Source organism: Rhinolophus sinicus, linkage group LG11 (assembly GCF_036562045.2).
Source record: "Rhinolophus sinicus isolate RSC01 linkage group LG11, ASM3656204v1, whole genome shotgun sequence".
NCBI lineage: Eukaryota > Metazoa > Chordata > Mammalia > Chiroptera > Rhinolophidae > Rhinolophus > Rhinolophus sinicus.
Genome location: NC_133760.1, coordinates 40,369,738 through 40,387,084, shown reverse-complemented (window position 1 = coordinate 40,387,084; position 17,347 = coordinate 40,369,738). Strand labels below are relative to the sequence as shown.

Here is a 17,347-nt window from a genome sequence, read left to right as displayed (position 1 = left end):
GAGATCACATGACACAGTCTCGGAAAGTTAATTGGCTGTCAGGGAGAGGGCTTGCCACCGAGGAAGGGGCGTTTCCTAGGGGACTGAGGGGCCGGGGCTGTACGAAGCGGGGGTGGGCCCGGCGCGTAATGGCAGCGCCGTGGCCTCGCGTCCATCTTTACCACTCTCTCGGACCTGTCACAAAGGAGTCGCGCCGCCGCCGCTACCCGCTCTCTCGAGTGGTCCCTGGAGCTGGAGAAAGTCAGTGCCGCAGCCCGGCCGCGCTGCTCCGGGAAGCCCCTGGGGACGCGGAGCGGGAGGAAGTCCGAGGGCTGGGGACGTCGGTGAGGGAGGGGAACAGTCGCCCGAGTCTGCGGCGAGGAAACTGGACTGGGGCGGAGGGAGGTTCCTGGTACGGGCCCGGGAGGGGTGGCGTTAGGCAGAGCCTGGGAAACAGCCCGGAGGTTCTCCACCAGGGCCCGCGCTGAAGACGCCTGAAGAGGTTCCTAGAAGAGGGTGTTCCCCCTTTTGAGGGTTCTTGACCGGAGGAGGTTCTTGGGGGTCGCTCTTCTGAGGAGGCCGCGGCTAAAGGGGCCCGGGTGAGAGGCAGGTAGCTCCTGGGAGGCTCCTGATGTTTGGGAGTGCCTTCGGGGGTTCCCAGGGTGGAAGGGGTCGATGGGAGGACGCTTTCGGAGGGTTTCCTTTTGTGAAGTTTGCGGTTTAGGTAGCACGGATGGGAAGCAGACCTTCCCCAGGGAACACAGAAATGCCTCGGGGTCGAGAGATGCCTCAGAGAGAGGGGATGGGAGTTGGGAGCCAGAGTTAGCGGATATACTCCGGAGGCCCGTTGTGAAACATGGGTAAAGGACTTGGGGAGAGGGGATTGCTGGGCTGTTCTGGGAAGAAGAGAGCCCCATCCCTGGGAAAGCCCCGGTGGGGAATATTGAGAGGGTAGCGGGAATAGCAAGACCGTTCTCTCTGGAGACCAACCGGGTGTCTTAAGCACAGCATTCAGCTGCTTCTGGGCTTAGTGCAGGTAGGGTGGAGGAAGTCCCTCCCACCAACACTCCCTGCGTGACTTTAGATCAGGCCTTTGTCCCTACCTCCTGCCTCAGTTTCCCTGTCTTTGGGGAGGGAGACCAAGGCAGAAATGGTCCACTGAGACTCTGCGGTTCTATACTTTCTGAATGAGGTTGCTCTCCCTGGAGTGTACTTTGAACTTGAAGGGTTGAAAGTGTCTGTTATTGACTGAGTGGAGTCCGGCAGTTGTCCAAGCACCTCACCTACCATCTACTTCTCTGTAGACAACAGACTTAACCTCCTTAGATCTCTTCTGTAAAATGATCATTATGTGAAAGTACTTTACATACTACAAGCAGTGTGAAAGTAAAGTACTTTCTGGTTACTGTCCAGGAATAAAAGCGAAGGCACTTTCTAAACTGTAAAACAGTATGTAGATGTAATGGATTAACATTACTACAGTAGTGTTGACCACCTATGGAGTGCTTGGAGCCATATTGTACTGAAAGCTTCAAGGTTCACAGCTTTTTATGTCATTATATAATCTAAACCTATGGTTTCAACCAACCCTTACTTAGATGGGGGTGGAGGGATTTCCACTTTTTGCTCTCAGTTTTAATTTACTTTGGACTAATGATGACCCTGGCAGGAGGTAGCAATATAATTTCCTTCTGGAAGTTTTTCCCTGATAGCTGAAATTTCCTCCAATTAATGTGGTCGCAATAATGTAAACTACCTCCCCTTTTCATACACACACACACACACACACACACACACACACAGATAGTGAAGATCTTGCTTCCTCCCTCAGTTGTGGCTTTATAAATGAAACCTTTTTTCCCCCAGGAATATTACACCTTCCTATAGTAGTCCCACTCTGCAGATTTTGAGGCCCACTAGCAATTGATTTTAAATTTCTCTTCAACAAAGATTCTGTTTTTCACCATATATAGAGTGTGCATTTCCTGAGATGACATCTTGCTTTGTAGCTCCCTCTGTGAGGTTATAAGATACTTTCGTTCAGGTGTGACATTTTCCTGATGGTTGGTTAGTGGCATTTGTTAGAGCTGGTTTTCCAAATATTAGGTAATTTGTGATTTTTTTTTAATTAAAGATTTTTATTATTGGGGAAGGGGAACAGGATATTATTGGGGAACAGTGTGTACTTCCAGGACTCTTTTTTTCCAAGTCAAGTTGTCCTTTCAATCTTAGGTGTGGAGGGTGCCGTTCAGCTTCAAGTTGTTGTCCTTTCAGTCTTAGTTGTGGGGGGTTCTGTTCAGCTTCAAGTTGTTGTCCTTTCAATCTTAGTTTGTGGAGGGCGCAGCTCAGCTCCAGGTCCAGTTGCCGTTTCTAGTTGCAGGGGGCACAGCCCACCATCCCTTGCGGGAGTCAAACCAGCTACCTTGTCATTGAGAGGATGCACTCCAACCAACTGAGCCATCCGGGAGCTCAGTGGCAGCTCAGCTCAAGGTGCTGTGTTCAATCTTAGTTGCAGGGGGCGCTGCCCACCATCCCTTGCGTGACTCAAGGAATTGAACTGGCAACCTTGTGGTTTAGAGCCCACTGGCCCATGTGGGAATCGAACCGGCAGCCTTCGAAGTTAGGAGCATGGAGCTCCAACCTCCTGAGCCACCAGGCCGGCTCTAACTTGTGATTTTTGAAGTTTTTGTTTTTTGTTTTTTAACAAAAAACTGACTTGTATTTCCTGTTTTTCTAATCTTATATTCCATGGATCTCTATAAAAAACGCTGTGGTGATTTTGTGAGCTTTCTGATTTCCCAGGATACATGTTGTCCTGACCTACTGCTTATGGTCTTTCTGTGACCTGCTTTTTGCTGTTTTCACAAACCCTTCATTATTTTTATACTCCATGATTATTTTTAAATTATTGATTATAGGAAGTATTCCAGCATACTCTACATGGACTTTTTCTGCTTTGTCAGCAAAATAACTTTTCACTTAGTAAATTGGCCAAGAATCAAGGGGAAATAAAAACTGAGCATTTTGTGTAATAGTCTGTTACTCTATAGTGAATAGGGAAAGAAACAACACTGAAGTATATTTTGACAAGAGAATAACAAAAAATTGTTGTGTGTTCCTGAAGTGCATTTACAACAGTCTGTTTCAACTCATGAGTCAGTTTGTCAAGAACTGCCTATGCTTTCCCTGATAATGAAGTAATTTGTTATAAAGAAGTGAAACGTCACTCTGCATCCTTTAAAATATAACTCTCTTTGATACTCTAATAGCTATATCGTTTGAGAAATTATAAGGAATTCCTGAGGATGGTAATTACTATTACACCATTTTAAATTGGAGATTTTCTGTGTTGTGGTGGGACATTCGTAAAGTCGGATGTGATAGTCACAGGGTTGCACCACAGGTGGGAACCACAGTGGAACCAGTAATCTATTTCAAGAGTGATTTGGGAGTAGTAAACTATCAATTTAGCTTCTCTTCAAATATTTGACATTTTCAAGGCATTTCCCATTGAATTTGGATAGTTTTGTTCCTGGTATTCAAATTAGAAAATTGAAAAACAGAATAGTCAGAAAGTAATGAATATCAAAACTTGGGCCACAGCCCTTAGGAGGAGACTTTTACAACTTTTAGGCGTGCAAAAGAATGAGCATTTTCCTTTGGCTTATCTATTCCTGAAATAAGTCTGCTTTTGAAATAGTTTTTTTTTTTTTTAACCAACCTACATGATTAGAAAAAATACATATTTGTTATATTTTACTCTCAGTGTCCATTCCAAAAGGGAATGCTTGCTGGTTAAATATGTAAAAGTATGTTTAATTGTGGACAACTGTGTGATATATACAAGGCTAAATGAAATAAAGTAGTGGGGCTCTTAGAGGATATTCCCCTTTCTCCCTTTCTGAGCTTTTGAAAACTAAGAATGCATTTGAAATAGCAAAGAATTGAGGCACACCTTAAGAAATGAACCCTGCTCGTAGTTTTCTTACTGCATGAAATTATAGTTTGCAGGCATAATTTCAGGGGTCCTAAACCCATCAAATAGAAGTTTTGCAGTACCTTACTTGGTAAGTTTATTTTTACCTTATAGTTTAATGTTTCAGTGTTAGCTTTTTCTTACCCCTTCTACCTTCTGAAGAATGTGTTTCCTGTGCTCCCTTAATACACTGATTCTCAAAGTGTGACTGACTCCTATCCTGCCCCACCTTGTGGGAAGTACAGCAATTTTTTCTGTTCTTATTGCTTCATAGTTAGTTGTTCATACTTACATATACCTAAAGGCTACCTATTCATAACCTAACAAGTGAATTATTAAGGATTACTAAAACATGGTATTCATAAACCAAAACTAGCATCACATTAGAGTTTACTGTTGTCTTGAATACCTCTGTCTCCCAGGAAGTCTGCCCTGGGAAACTTGGCACCGATGTAAAGCTTCTTACGTGGACGCTGCAGTATTCAGGAAGGGTGCTTATTTGGGATGCATCATCAGTATCATGTCAAGTTGATCTTGATTTTCCATTGTGCTTCCTCTTGTGTTTTGGCTTGTTTTGTTTTTCATTAGAATTACTATTAGCTTCTTTATCAATTTAATTTATGGGCTTCTGGTTAATCTTTCACTATGGTTGGGGATATTTGTACCAACAATATTTTGGCTTATAATTTAAGACCTGACTGTTGCAATGCAAATAAGTCCCCCGTACCCCTTTTGCTAATGCTGATAATATATAGTCACCTAAAAACTTGCTCGTACAGAAATACTGGAATGTTACTAAGTTCCTTTTCCACTGGAAAAATGGTGGAGTGAGAGGTCTCCTCCTGGTGGAGCCGATACGTTATCCACAGGCTTCTGGTGCGTACTGTATTATGTGTAGGGCACTCAGCGTTTGTCTATTGCTGTCCTTCATCCCTTTGCCAAGAGCATGAGGGACCTTTTTACATCTTTGCTCAGTGCCTGGCATGTAAGCATTGAATTCATATTTATTGAATGATATTGTCTCAGTTTTTCAAAGTGATAAATATTTTGGAAACATTTTCTGTTTTTACAAATTTTAGAATAAATTCACTTAAAATAGTTACTGAGTACCTGTTAGATTCCAGGTATCCAATCGAATGTTTTCAGACCATTTTAAGTAGATCTTATTAAGGAAAGTGTTGCTAGTCATGCTGTTTATACATTTTGCTTGCTTTGTGTATAACAAATCCTTATCCTTTAGATTTATGAAATCACGGGTTTAAATAACACATCTATATGATTTCATGTTATTTAATCTCCTGGGGGAGGGGGTGGATCCCAAATAGTGTTGAGTATTACATGTGTTTTTCTCCTTGTGTAGTATTACAGCCATCATTAGTGCTTACCTCAGTTTTCCCTTAGTATTTCCTTTTTGGGTCCAAGGCAAATTTTTCAATCTTTGAGACCAGGCAGGGATTATTTACTTCTCCATTTTTTAAATTATTATTTGCTTCTGGAAATTCCTTACTCTATCACAGCCCTAGATTTTATTTTTAAATACATTTTTTGAATGCTGCAAGGATTTGTCTTTTTTGTACTGTTTCATGTCAGTACTCTAGTCTTGTTTTGCCAGAAGTCTCATCTGACCAGAGACACCACTGCTACAGCGTTAAAAAGCTCTCTGCATTTTAGAGGAAGCTTTTTCCAGCTATTCTTTTTCTAACAGTTCAACAAGAAAAATTATCGGTTTTCCCCCTCAAAGATGTACTTTTTTAAACCAACCTCCAAGCATAAGAGAAGTATTAGAATTATCCAGTGCTTTTCTCAGACAACTTGAAGGTTACAATCCAAGGGATAATAGTACCCTGTGTGACTTAAACCTCAAGTGGCCATTGTCACTGCAGATCATTTTGGATTTCTGGGTGACATGTAAAAATATCAGAGCGACCTTTCCTTTTGGGGGAAAAGTGAAGTTCCATCCAAATACCAGATGCTTTAGAGTCTAGAGACAAAAACACTCGTGTAAAAACGTCTTTAGGTGGTTTCTGTTTCAACTGGCTAGTGTACTCTTGATATATAATACACATTTCTTATCTATTGCACTACCAAATAATCAATCTTATCTTCCAAGTTTTCCACCATTTAAACACAATCTTCAGTTAAAAAAAAAATTCTGGTCTTTGAGGTATTCTGCAGGATATTTTTTTTATTTTTTTTATTTTATTAAATTTATTGGGGTGACAATTGTTAGTAAAATTACATAGATTTCAGGTGTACAATTCTGTATTACATCATCTATAAATCCCATTGTGTGTTCATCACCCAGAGTCAGTTCTCCTTCCATCACCATATATTCGATCCCCCTTACCCTCATCTCCCACCCCCCATCCCCCGTTCTGTAGGATATTTTAAAAGCAAATATATTTCTAGGTAAAGCTCCCTGTCTTGATAGGGTCTGAGTTACACAGGTGTATGCATTTGACAAAACTCAGCATATGTGTGCTTAACACTTGTACATTTCATTATATGTAAATTTAATCTCTAAAAATGTATTGAAGTTCAGTTAATGATATGTAGGCTGAATTATTTAGGGGGAAGTATACTAATGCCTGCAATTTACTTTGAAATGCATCAAAAACTCAGATGGATCAGTGATGGGTAGAGATGGATAGATGTGTGATAATGCAAGTATAGTAAAATGTTAATGGCAGAATCCAGATGGTGGGGTATATGGATTTTTGCTGTATAATTCAATTTTGCCGTGTACTTGAAATTTTTTATAATAAAATGAGGGGGCAGTAAGTATGACACAGGAGGTTTCACGTATAATACTCTTAGGAAAAAATCCAAAACATATTCTAATGACAGAAAATCATTAAATATCCAGTCTATTGCATATTGTTACTATTCATGCTGTATGATTTAGCCTTTGAGGGGTGGGGAGTAGATTGGAAAAAATGCTGCATCCTAGAAACTGTTTAGGAATGATGAGGTGAAGATGACAGCAATAGTAATTTCATGCCCAAAGTTTAGTTTTTCTTCCTGTGCTCATTCATTTAACCAACTTCTCTTTTCTTGGCAGCATAATCCTGCAATCTTTATATTCAGAGAAAAGAAAGTGTTCTTAATGTCACTGAACGGTATTATGATTGAACGCAAGCAAATATTTGAAGAGATGAATCATTGATTCCTGGACCATTTGTTAGAGAGGATTAGACCAGTTGGCCAGATGTCTCTTGTGGTGAGCTGTTTATGATGGTAGAGGTCTGTGTTTTGAATACCAGACCTCACTGCTTTAGCATTAAACTTACTGAGAGCCCAAATTTGATTTTTTTTTTCCTCTCAGAGCGCCCTTACAAAGTATATAAAATGTAAAAATCTTATAATCATTAATGATACCAAAATGAAAGGAATAGTCTTTTTTAAAAAGGAGTCAAAATTAATAATACCACTCTTCATAGAAATAGATTTGCAAAGGAAATGTTATGCTCTTGCAGCAAAATGGCTATGAACAGTATGATGATTTATAAAGCATTACCATTGAGTTGGTGAGAAGTTTTTCTACTAAGCAGTGGCATCCAGTGGTATCATTATCATTAATTCAGTTGATAATTGCCACGGCAGTTGTCACAGCCACAGATGTCATAGTTGTATATATTTAAATTTTGTGACTAGCTTTTCTTTGGTCTCAGAATTGACCATCTAATATTAAGTAGTCTTCAAAGCTAAGGTGAAGTATATAGGTATTACACATTTACGTCATCTCTAGTCTTACTCATTTCCTCTTCCATTCAGTCTGTCGACTCTTGGATTGACAGACTTGGATAAGCAGGGAACCATCTTGGTTCACTGTGATGCTTCATAGGGTGGATATGGTGGGACATACAGGGAGCTGTTTTATTCATTGTGTTGCTGTGCATACAGTTCCTGTGCACTGTACATAATCACTAATGGATGTAATTGTATTCTAATGGTTATTTTGGCTGACTTCTCCAAAAAACCATGTTCAAAGATAGTCTCAATTCATTTTGCTGGAAAGGGCAATTAATTTGTTTGACCCAGTAGAGTCACCCTTTAGTGTTTCAGTTTGTCTGTTCTATCAGTAGTAGGTCCTGCCTACACTGCCAGGTTCTTTGTTAGGGTCTATAGCACAGGGATTCCAGACCTTCCCACCATCAGAATCACCGAGGGAGCTTTTAAGAAAACACTTGCTTGGACCACATCCTAGAAATTCTGATTCTGGCTATTTGGAGTAGAACCAGGAATTGGCATTTTAAGAAGTACCTAAGCGATTCTGATGCCTGTCACCTTTGAGATGATTGAGCTACAATCCCTTCCAAGGTTCTTTGTCTAACAGGATGGACAAGTCAAAGTTATTTCAGTATAGGGCAGAGGAGTTCTATAAAAGATAAGTTGTTCAGCTGTGTTAGTTCTCCTAAGTCAGGTCTTACTCCAGAGTCCCCAGCTCCCAGATTATTTAGTTACCTCTCATTAGCTTCATGCTCAGGCTCGTTTTATAGTATCTGGCATTTGGGGATCCAGTGTAAATGTTAGGCACTGTGCCACATGTTTTACAAGTACTATTTCAATTAATCCTCATAGTCGTACTGTGAGGTGTAAGAACTATTACTATCTCCATGTTTTAAAATGTGTCTATTGTCAGGGCCATTAGAATGCGTACTTGTAAATACTGCAGGGCTGGGACCAGTGCCCAGTCTGACTGCAAAGTCCGTGTCCTGTGCTGTAGGTGGCCTGTGGCATCCTGTACGAGAGCTGTAGGCTGAGTGTTACTGTCTTAAAACAATGATCCTTGGAAAGTGGGCCACATAATGCTTTTTGGAATGAGATAAAGGAAAACTAAAGTGTAATTGTTTACCTTGGTTACCCTGTCTTTTGCGTAATGTATTCACAATTTGTTCTCCGAGTGACAACCATTTCCAGATGAGAAGCTATACATTTTTTAGTGCTGAATAAATCTGAAAGATCATACACTTTGTTCATTTAAGTGCCCTGCCTTTGGCTGTAACCCTCAAAAGTACTCTGTATGCTTATTTCAGAAATTTTAAAAAGATAACAGCTCTGATTTTTTCCTTGTATATTTCTTACTTTTTCCTTTGAAATGCCTCACAGCTTCTCCCACCTAATTAACCTCTTCTTTACATCATTTTACAGCTAGTCTTTAAAAAAGAAAATCTTTGGTTTTAAAATATTTGAAAACTTTTTCTTTTGTTTAATTTCCTCCTCTAATAAAAGTTGACATCAATTTCTGGGTCATTTAAGGAAAATGACTTGGAAGAAATTGACCTGAGCTACACCTGAGTTCAATTTGGAACTAAGGGGGGAAAAAAAAATCAAACAATTCTTCTCACCTCCAAATTTAGTCAGATTCTTGAAACTACCTGTGGGTACTGGGTATCGTCCATTTACTTTGAAACTGTACTAAATGGAAATCTGCATAGATGCATTATTCTACCTTCAATTTATATAAACCTTAGCAAAACTTTGGGGGGTAGAATAAAGTTTAAGAATTTGAGATCCAGCAAACTTCTTTTTAACCCATTGCTTCCCTCACAAGCATTCCCAACACTGTTTCTTGTTAATTTTTCTAAATAGCTTTACATAAAACTGTAACTGTATAGGATTCCTCACTCCTCTTTAAGGCTTGTTTTCTGGGACTTAATTTCACCTTGACACTCTCAAATCCTTGCTAATTATTTTTAGTACCTGATTGGTCTCTCTTCCTCAGATATGTCTTCTCCAATTTAATGTGTCTGGTTGGATCGAATCTATTATTTGCATATCATGCCCATCCCAGCTTCCGTACCGATTGTGGAAAGGCTCGGAGCTTTAGAGAAGCTGGAGGAATTCCCTTCTGCTCTGGTCACATTGATGCCTCATAGCAGTTGGGCTGAGAGAGCACTTCCCCACGAGGTGAAGATTTCCCAGGTAGAGTTCCCTTGTACCAAATCCTGGACCACTCCCTTCTATCCCCAAATAATTATTTGGTTTAGCCACAGATGTTTACAGCAAAGTGGCTGAGAAACACTGATAATCCAGAGTATGGATTTCTTATATAGCCTTGAATAGAATGAGAGAATTACATATACTGGTGTAGAAACGTGTTAAAGGGAAAAAAGCAAATCACAGGACAGATTTAGGGCATCAGTCTAGTTTAAAAAACACGAGGAATGGGCTATGAAGAAAACCTTTCAGAAGAGAGCAGAAAAGAAGCTTTTACTTTTCTGTGGACATATGCAACATTTAGCTCTTAAAATGAACGTGTACTTTTTATTTTTAAAAATTAGCGGATAAAAATTTTAAATATAAGACTTTAGGATTTTAAGAAAGTGCGCTAGTGGCAAACCTGCCTGAAAACCTTGGATTCTTTACCTCGTCTCATCTGAATTATCCCAACAGTGCCGTCTCTGTGCACTTTCTGTGAGAAGTTCCAGAGCTTTGCTCCTTAAATGTTGCTTTTGGCCTTTCTCAGAAACCAGCATAATTTATAAGATCAATAGAAATTTATACCAGGGACCCTTTAAAAGAGTTATTTCTGATTTGTCTCCTTTCCTTTTAAGCATTAAAATCTCTTGGTTATCTGCCCTCTGAAGGGAATTGTACACCCTGGTCTCTGCAGTAATGAGAATGGTATTACGTCAACTCTTTGCTGATTTAGAATGTATTCTCTTTTAAAAAAAACTATTTCCAGCTGAGGCCTTGCATCATGCTCCTACCTATACTTTAGTCACATCCTTTTAAGTACAACCTCCAAATTTTGAAGACAACCTGACTGTTTAGGGGGAACCAAGAACATTTGTGTTTTAGTTGCCTCAGCCATTGCTGTCTTGGTGTCTGGAGGGAGATGTCTGTTGCCTCTCCTCTCTCCTCTCATCCTATCCCCTCCCCTCCTCTGTTTCTCCCCCTCTCTATATAGATTAGATTAGATTAGATATATGTAAAGACTTTTTATCCATCTCTCTCTTTTTCTTCTAATCTATCCATCTCTCTATATATAGATTAGATTAAATATATGTAAAGACTTTATCCATCTCTCTTTTTCTTTTTATCCCCCCCCCCCAATGAGCAGTAGTTAAACTAGGCACATGTTTAAAAGAATTTGCTGTATACATCTATCCACAATTATGGAAGTAATTTTTCTCTTCTAATCCCACCAAATTATACGTTTTATTTATGTCTATTCCTAAGCCACTTCTCAATAAAGGACGATTTAATTGTAAACAGCCAAATGTTGGGTGGAGACTATACACTAGTCTCTATTCCTTATATGTCCATTTGCATCCTTATGGGTCCTAATTTCCAGGTCTCAGCATGATTTTTTCCTTTTTGCTACCTGCCCCATGTGAGTCTCCTTCCAAACCTTCACTTCTTTCTAGACCTAACCAGATTTTCTCAGCTTAATGAAGAGCTGGTTCTAGCATTAGGTTTTTTTATGATAAACATACTGTGTGGGCTGAGAATGTCAATCCATGGATTTTTGGAGGGCAGAGACTGTGCCCTTTTCTCTCAGTGCCAGGGTGGTTCCTGACACCAGGTGCTTAGTCAGGATTGTCAGACACAGATAGTTGGTATAACCTTATTCTTAGCTGGGTAACAAACATGTTGTACAACAAACTGGTCATTGTGAAAATGTAACCTTGTGATATATATTTGCCTTTCCCAAAACAGAGTCTTGCTTACATAACAGAAAAACTTGGTTAAGTATTTGTATGATTTCTGTAAATTCTCAGGGGAGCCTCCAATGGGAAATCTCTGCAGTTTGGATAATTTAACTGGAACACTCTATCCTTTTTATTCTTCTTGATCTCAAATGGGTACTGTCACATTTGTATCGTAACTTTTTTTTAACAACAAACATCTGTAATTAGATATTTTATTTGAAACATTAAATTTTCTCACACATGTAAATTAAGAAAGGAGGCAATTCATTTTTTTATCCACAAAAGGAACCCTTGAAACAACTGCACTCATTCTTCTAATGTACTTCTGTATAGATAAAACCACACATACTTTTTTAAAGAAATCAGTGGCAGCTCCTGTGGTTTACAAGGATATGGCTTATCAGTAAACTTTATAATATGATATAAAGGAATTATTGATTGTTAATTCTCTTATGCAGAGATATTTCTTTGTCAGAAACCTATAAAAAATAACCTGAGATGATTCTTCACTGTAATCCTAATGTCTATAAAATCAAAGCAGGGAAGTTTGAGTAATTAAGTGACCAAGAATCTTTGATTTATTTTCCTTTTCTTTTTCTTTCAGAACTGCTGCTAGATGACCAGGATTCCCTGTAATTGATAATGTTGGAGATCAACTCGGCAGTTGTTTTCAGCTTTCAGTTGTTGAAAACAAATAGGATGCAAGTTCCCCAACTCCAGATTATGAAAACAGTACTTGGAAAACAGAAAACTATCTAAATGATTGTCTTTGGTTGGGCCGTGTTCTTAGCAAGCAGAAGCCTCGGCCAGGGTCTGCTGTTGACTCTTGAGCACATAGCCCACTTCCTGGGCACTAGAGGTGCCCCTGCTGCCATGGGGAATTCCTGTATCTGCCGAGATGACCGTGGAGCAGAAGATAGTGTGGACACCCAGCAGCAACAGGCCGAGAACAATGCAGTACCCACTGCTGACATGAGGAGCCAACCCCGGGACCCTGTCCGGCCCCCAAGGAGGGGCCGAGGACCACATGAGCCAAGGAGGAAAAAGCAAAATGTAGACGGGCTAGTGCTGGACACACTGGCAGTCATACGGACTCTTGTAGATAAGTAAGTATTTGCCTCCCAGTCACCTCCTATGTAATGAAAAGCCTTCTGCCAGGAACCATAACTGTTGGATTCCTTCAGTTTGTAGGGTTTATTCGCCAAGCCTTTTGCTCATAGGGTAAGGGAGAATATTTTATTTCTTCTCTGATGGCAGAGGAAATTATAAGGTTTGATGTTTTTACTTGCTAACATCTGCTCCTGTCTGGAAATGTCTAAACATTGCCGAGGCAGAAAACACTAATTAAATCTGTGGTCTTGATTAGGAACTGTGAAGACCGTTGAGTGAGTTTCTGTTGCAGGCTACAATAGGAAAGGTTTCACGAAGACTCCCTCTTCTATTGCTTGCCTATATACTCCACTGACCAGAGATTCAAGATGAGTTGTTGTACCAAGAGCATGGCTGCAAGCAGCTGCTGTTGGCAACATGAGAACATAGAGAGTTTTCATCTTCCTCTCTTTTTTATCTCCCTTATTTGGCCCTCTTAGGTCCATTTGGGAAACTTGTAAATTGAAACTGCATGACACACCTGTACCTGCTTTGTTTTTTCCCTTGCTGTATTTAACTTTTAAATACAAAACCCCAGATTGAATAACAGTGAAATTAAAGGGCATTGCTCAAACTGAAAAAATATTTCACTGTATAAGTCAGTAGTTAGGAACAAAAGTTTTAGAACCATGATGAACCAGGGTTCAAATTCTGGCCCAGCCCCATAACTAGCTACATGACACTGAGTAAGTTACTTCTGTAAGCCTCCGATGCCTCATTTATGAAAGGGGAATCATACTTTTCTTACAGAGATTACCATGTTATATATATAAAGCATCTAGTATAGTGCTTTGTGCATGACAATTGCTCAATAGATGATAATATTTTTTATAAGTTATATCTGTGTTCTTTTTGCCTTGGGGTCTGCTAGTAAATTTAAGTATCTAAAAATTTGACAATCACATTTATAAAAACCCAGTTTTGTTTAGTTCCTCAAAAATTACAGCATAAAGCAGTGTATGCCTGTGCGTATTATTCTGAGGTGACTTTTTTTCCCTCATAAAGATAAACTTGTTGCACATCTTTCTGTCTGCTGTAGAACATGCTGGGGAAAGTGGTTTTTACAAATATTCTTCATAACCAGTTCAGAAACACTTTCCTAAGTTTATTAAAACCAGCCTTTGAAGTAGTTCTGGTATCTGAATTAATGTAATATTCATATGTTTGTCGGAAATACCTATTGAATATAAATTCATGCCATTTATATCCCCCAAACTCAAGCAAGGGGGTGGAAGCTGTAGTATAAAGCTTCTTCATAGTGACGTTTATAACGTACTGTAAAATTGTAATGAACAGTTGTCCTTCCCAAATAAGGAAGTACACCACAAACAATGTTATCTAGGAAGCCTATTGGAAAAACAGGTACTGAATAGACTTTGCCATATTTTTAAAAAAGTGATTCAGAGAGTGTGGGAACAAGGTAGGGGCTTTATTTCCAAGCTTCAGGAAAATACTACAGATTACAAGTGAACTTGTTGATAAAGCACATGATTCATTTATGCGAGGCAAGTGGTGTACATTTGAATAATGAGATCGCTTTTACCTTAAATCTGTTTGTACTGAATGATAACTCTTCTGAGAATGGAAAAATAAAGCAGGTGTAGAGCAAATGTGACGGGCCATAATGGAGAATATAATGGCTACACAGCGTTCAGACAGTTTATAAACATAGTTACATAGCTTATTTTTTAGAAAGTACTAAAGAAGAAGAATTTCATAACCTGTAAAATTTATAAGCTGTTAAAACTAAACATGAAAGATAGACAGATGGGCTTAGTAAGAGTATACCTAAAAGGATGTGCGCATTTAGAAGATGATCTGTATTTATTGTGCTCTTCTCTCTACTTGTTACTTAGGAAAGCGTGATGTTGATCTGACAGAAGAGCACAGTTCCTAATGTCATAGTGAGAGAGTTGCTATAGGAAATACACTAATTTTAAAATCATTTTGAAGTTCTATTCTTTTAATTTTTGGGTAGTGACTTTATCTTCAGATTGTTTATGGTATTAATGTTAATTACTCTCATTAACATTAATGTAGATGAGAACTGTAGTTCTCTGTAGTTGCTGTAGAACTTCAATTTGCAGACGCCTCTTAAAGGAAATTTTTTTCCGTGTGTGTGTGTGTGTGTGTGTGTGTGTCCTCTGTCTCTCTCTGTCATTCATATTTTCTCTCTCTCTTCCCATTTGATCTGTCACTATCACTTTTGTTGTTGTCTCCATCTGGGTCCCAGGGACCTTCATTCTATGACTGAACCTAGAATTGATGGTTCTGAGTTCCCATCCCACTGTAAGAAGCCCAGGTCTTGCATGGCTTTCTCTGCCTATTTTTGTCACTAGAGACTTAAAACAGCTTTATACCAGTTTTAGCTCGGATTATCATTCATAACTGTTTCAACTCCTTTTACGGAGAAGGGAACGCTGTCCAGGCTTCTCCATCCTTTTCACAAGTGGGGTTTTGGTCCCAATTACCTACCTGGCAGGCATAGAGCTCCTGGTCACCTCTGTCTAGTTCCTGGTCCACAGCCTGGTAGTCCTATGACTTTAGCTCCTGCTGCCTCCCAACAGAAATTTCTGCTCCATTTTTGTTCTACAAAGAAGTTTATTTTGTTTTTCCAGTATGGGGATGTGTTTGTCTTTTAAGTGAATCTGTGTAGAATTGAGGTGCTTATATTCCGTATTGGTTGCTGACCCTGTCATACTTTTATTATTTTTCCTTTCTTCCCTAATTCCATTATCCTTGTTACACCCACCTCCAAATATCAGTGGGTAAACCAGTCTAGTAAAGTTATGTTCTTCCAATCTGCCTGCCATATGCTTGTTTATGTCTGTATAGCAAGTTTACATATAGTGTTTTTTGTGATACTTTAAAAATTTACATAACTGATACAGTTATATAAATCTCATTGTTTTTTACTTCTCTCAGCTTTGTGTTTGAGATCTGTATTGCTATTTATAAAACTACAACTGTTTCTGACTGCTACAAAGCATTCCTTTGTATGCTTGAAGGTACTATATTTTGTTATCCTATAATCTGCTGATGGTCACTTAGGTTACTTCCAAATTTTTGTTCCTACAAATAACACTGCAGCAAATAGCCTTATATGCATCTATTACCTGTGTCATAGTTTCTCTAGCATTGTTGAGTATATGCATACATAATTTTCTTACTGCCAGATTGCTCTCCAGAAATGTTTGTATCTATCTGTTAAAGTATTTAAAACAATTCTTTTAAATAAGAATTTTCCCTATTATAAAAGGACACAGGATGTGAATAACCAGTACCTAATGAGTATCTGAAATGAATTTAGCAATTCCCCTATCACGAGGTTATTCTGCGATTACATGATTGAAGAAAATAGTTTTTATGGGTTTTTTTTTTTTTTCATTGTGAAACAGAGAGCCACAATGTATATGTAAACAGTAAGTGGTGAATATATTCCTTAAGTAATTAGATTTAGCATTGTTTGATGGAAAATATTTTATTCTTTATTGAAGTTTTCCTAAAGCACCTAGGATTCCTGGTATCACAGTTTGAACACCCACTGAGCTAAGGTGCCTTTTTATAGAGCAAGTGTCTAGAATATTAAATAGCTCCTTGATTAAGTTTGGTTTCTTTTTCTTCTCATACCATTTTTTTGAAGTTTAAGTATAAAATGATATTTCCCAGAAGAACACTTAAAAATGAAGCTGTTTCTGTAGACCCTTGTTTCTGTAAGTCCTCAGTTGGGAATGTTATCTCCCTTGGCATTCCTGTGAGGTAAGTATGAGGAAGGTGATGTTGACCTGTCTGGCTTGTCTAGTGGCATTGGGCCTCTAGTGGTGATGCTGAAGGTAGGCTCTGATCTCTGGTTTTAGTCCTGTGCTTTCACCTCACGCCGCATGGCGGTCCTTTCGTGTGCCCTTCTGCTCATTTTATTTGTAGGCTATCATAGGCAATGATCTTTGCAATGAGCACATGTGATGTGCATTTGTCCTTACAGATTACAGCTCTGGCTGTCAGCTCTGGCTGTCTCTTCCATCTCTTTCTCTACATTATCTTCATCTATGTTCGTTTCTTATTTCTCTTTCTAGCCCCATAATTCCAGTGTGAACTTTTATTTGAAATTGTCGTTTCTTATTCAAGTTTGATGTCTTGAATGTTTGTTTTTCAGTGATCAGGAACCTCCCTATTCAATGATTACATTGCACGAAATGGCAGAAACAGGTATTTTTAAAGTTTTTTTTTTAATACTTCCTAATGAATTAATGATTATGAAGAAATGTGGCCACTTTTTTTTTAAATAAAAGTTTCCAAAACTATTGAACACACAAGACAAAGAAAAAGTTCCTTAGTGTATAGAAATTTTCCAATACAAGGGTAATAATTAATAAGCACTGTATATTGCATCCTGAATATGTAGCTTCACCTCTCAATAGTAGTTTTACCTCACTGAAGTTATTATAAGACAGATTTTTTGGCATTGACAGATCTTTGACCATAGCTCTTCTAGAATGGGAAAGATAATTTTTTGTCCCTCAGTTTCCTAAGTGTCATTTTGAAAATAGAGCTAACTGCTTCAGATACTTAATCTTCTCAGTTAACT

At 38.8% G+C, this 17,347-nt stretch overlaps 1 protein-coding gene across 3 annotated transcripts in view; it reads left to right on the top strand.

Annotated features, from left to right (window-relative positions):
• Positions 1-81: 81 nt before the first annotated feature.
• Positions 82-17,347, top strand: part of RSPRY1 (ring finger and SPRY domain containing 1) — a 41,651-nt gene continuing 24,385 nt past the window's right edge. The window contains exons 1-3 of one of the 3 annotated variants that reach the window (XM_019754250.2): positions 82-240; positions 12,218-12,719; positions 16,916-16,968. In XM_019754250.2, coding sequence (XP_019609809.1) covers positions 12,373-12,719; positions 16,916-16,968 — 400 coding nt within the window. In that variant the 5' untranslated portion in view covers positions 82-240; positions 12,218-12,372. Of the gene's footprint in view, positions 324-7,021; positions 7,176-12,217; positions 12,720-16,915; positions 16,969-17,347 lie in introns of those variants that run through there. The other 2 variants (XM_019754258.2, XM_074314833.1) reach the window with 2 other exon arrangements.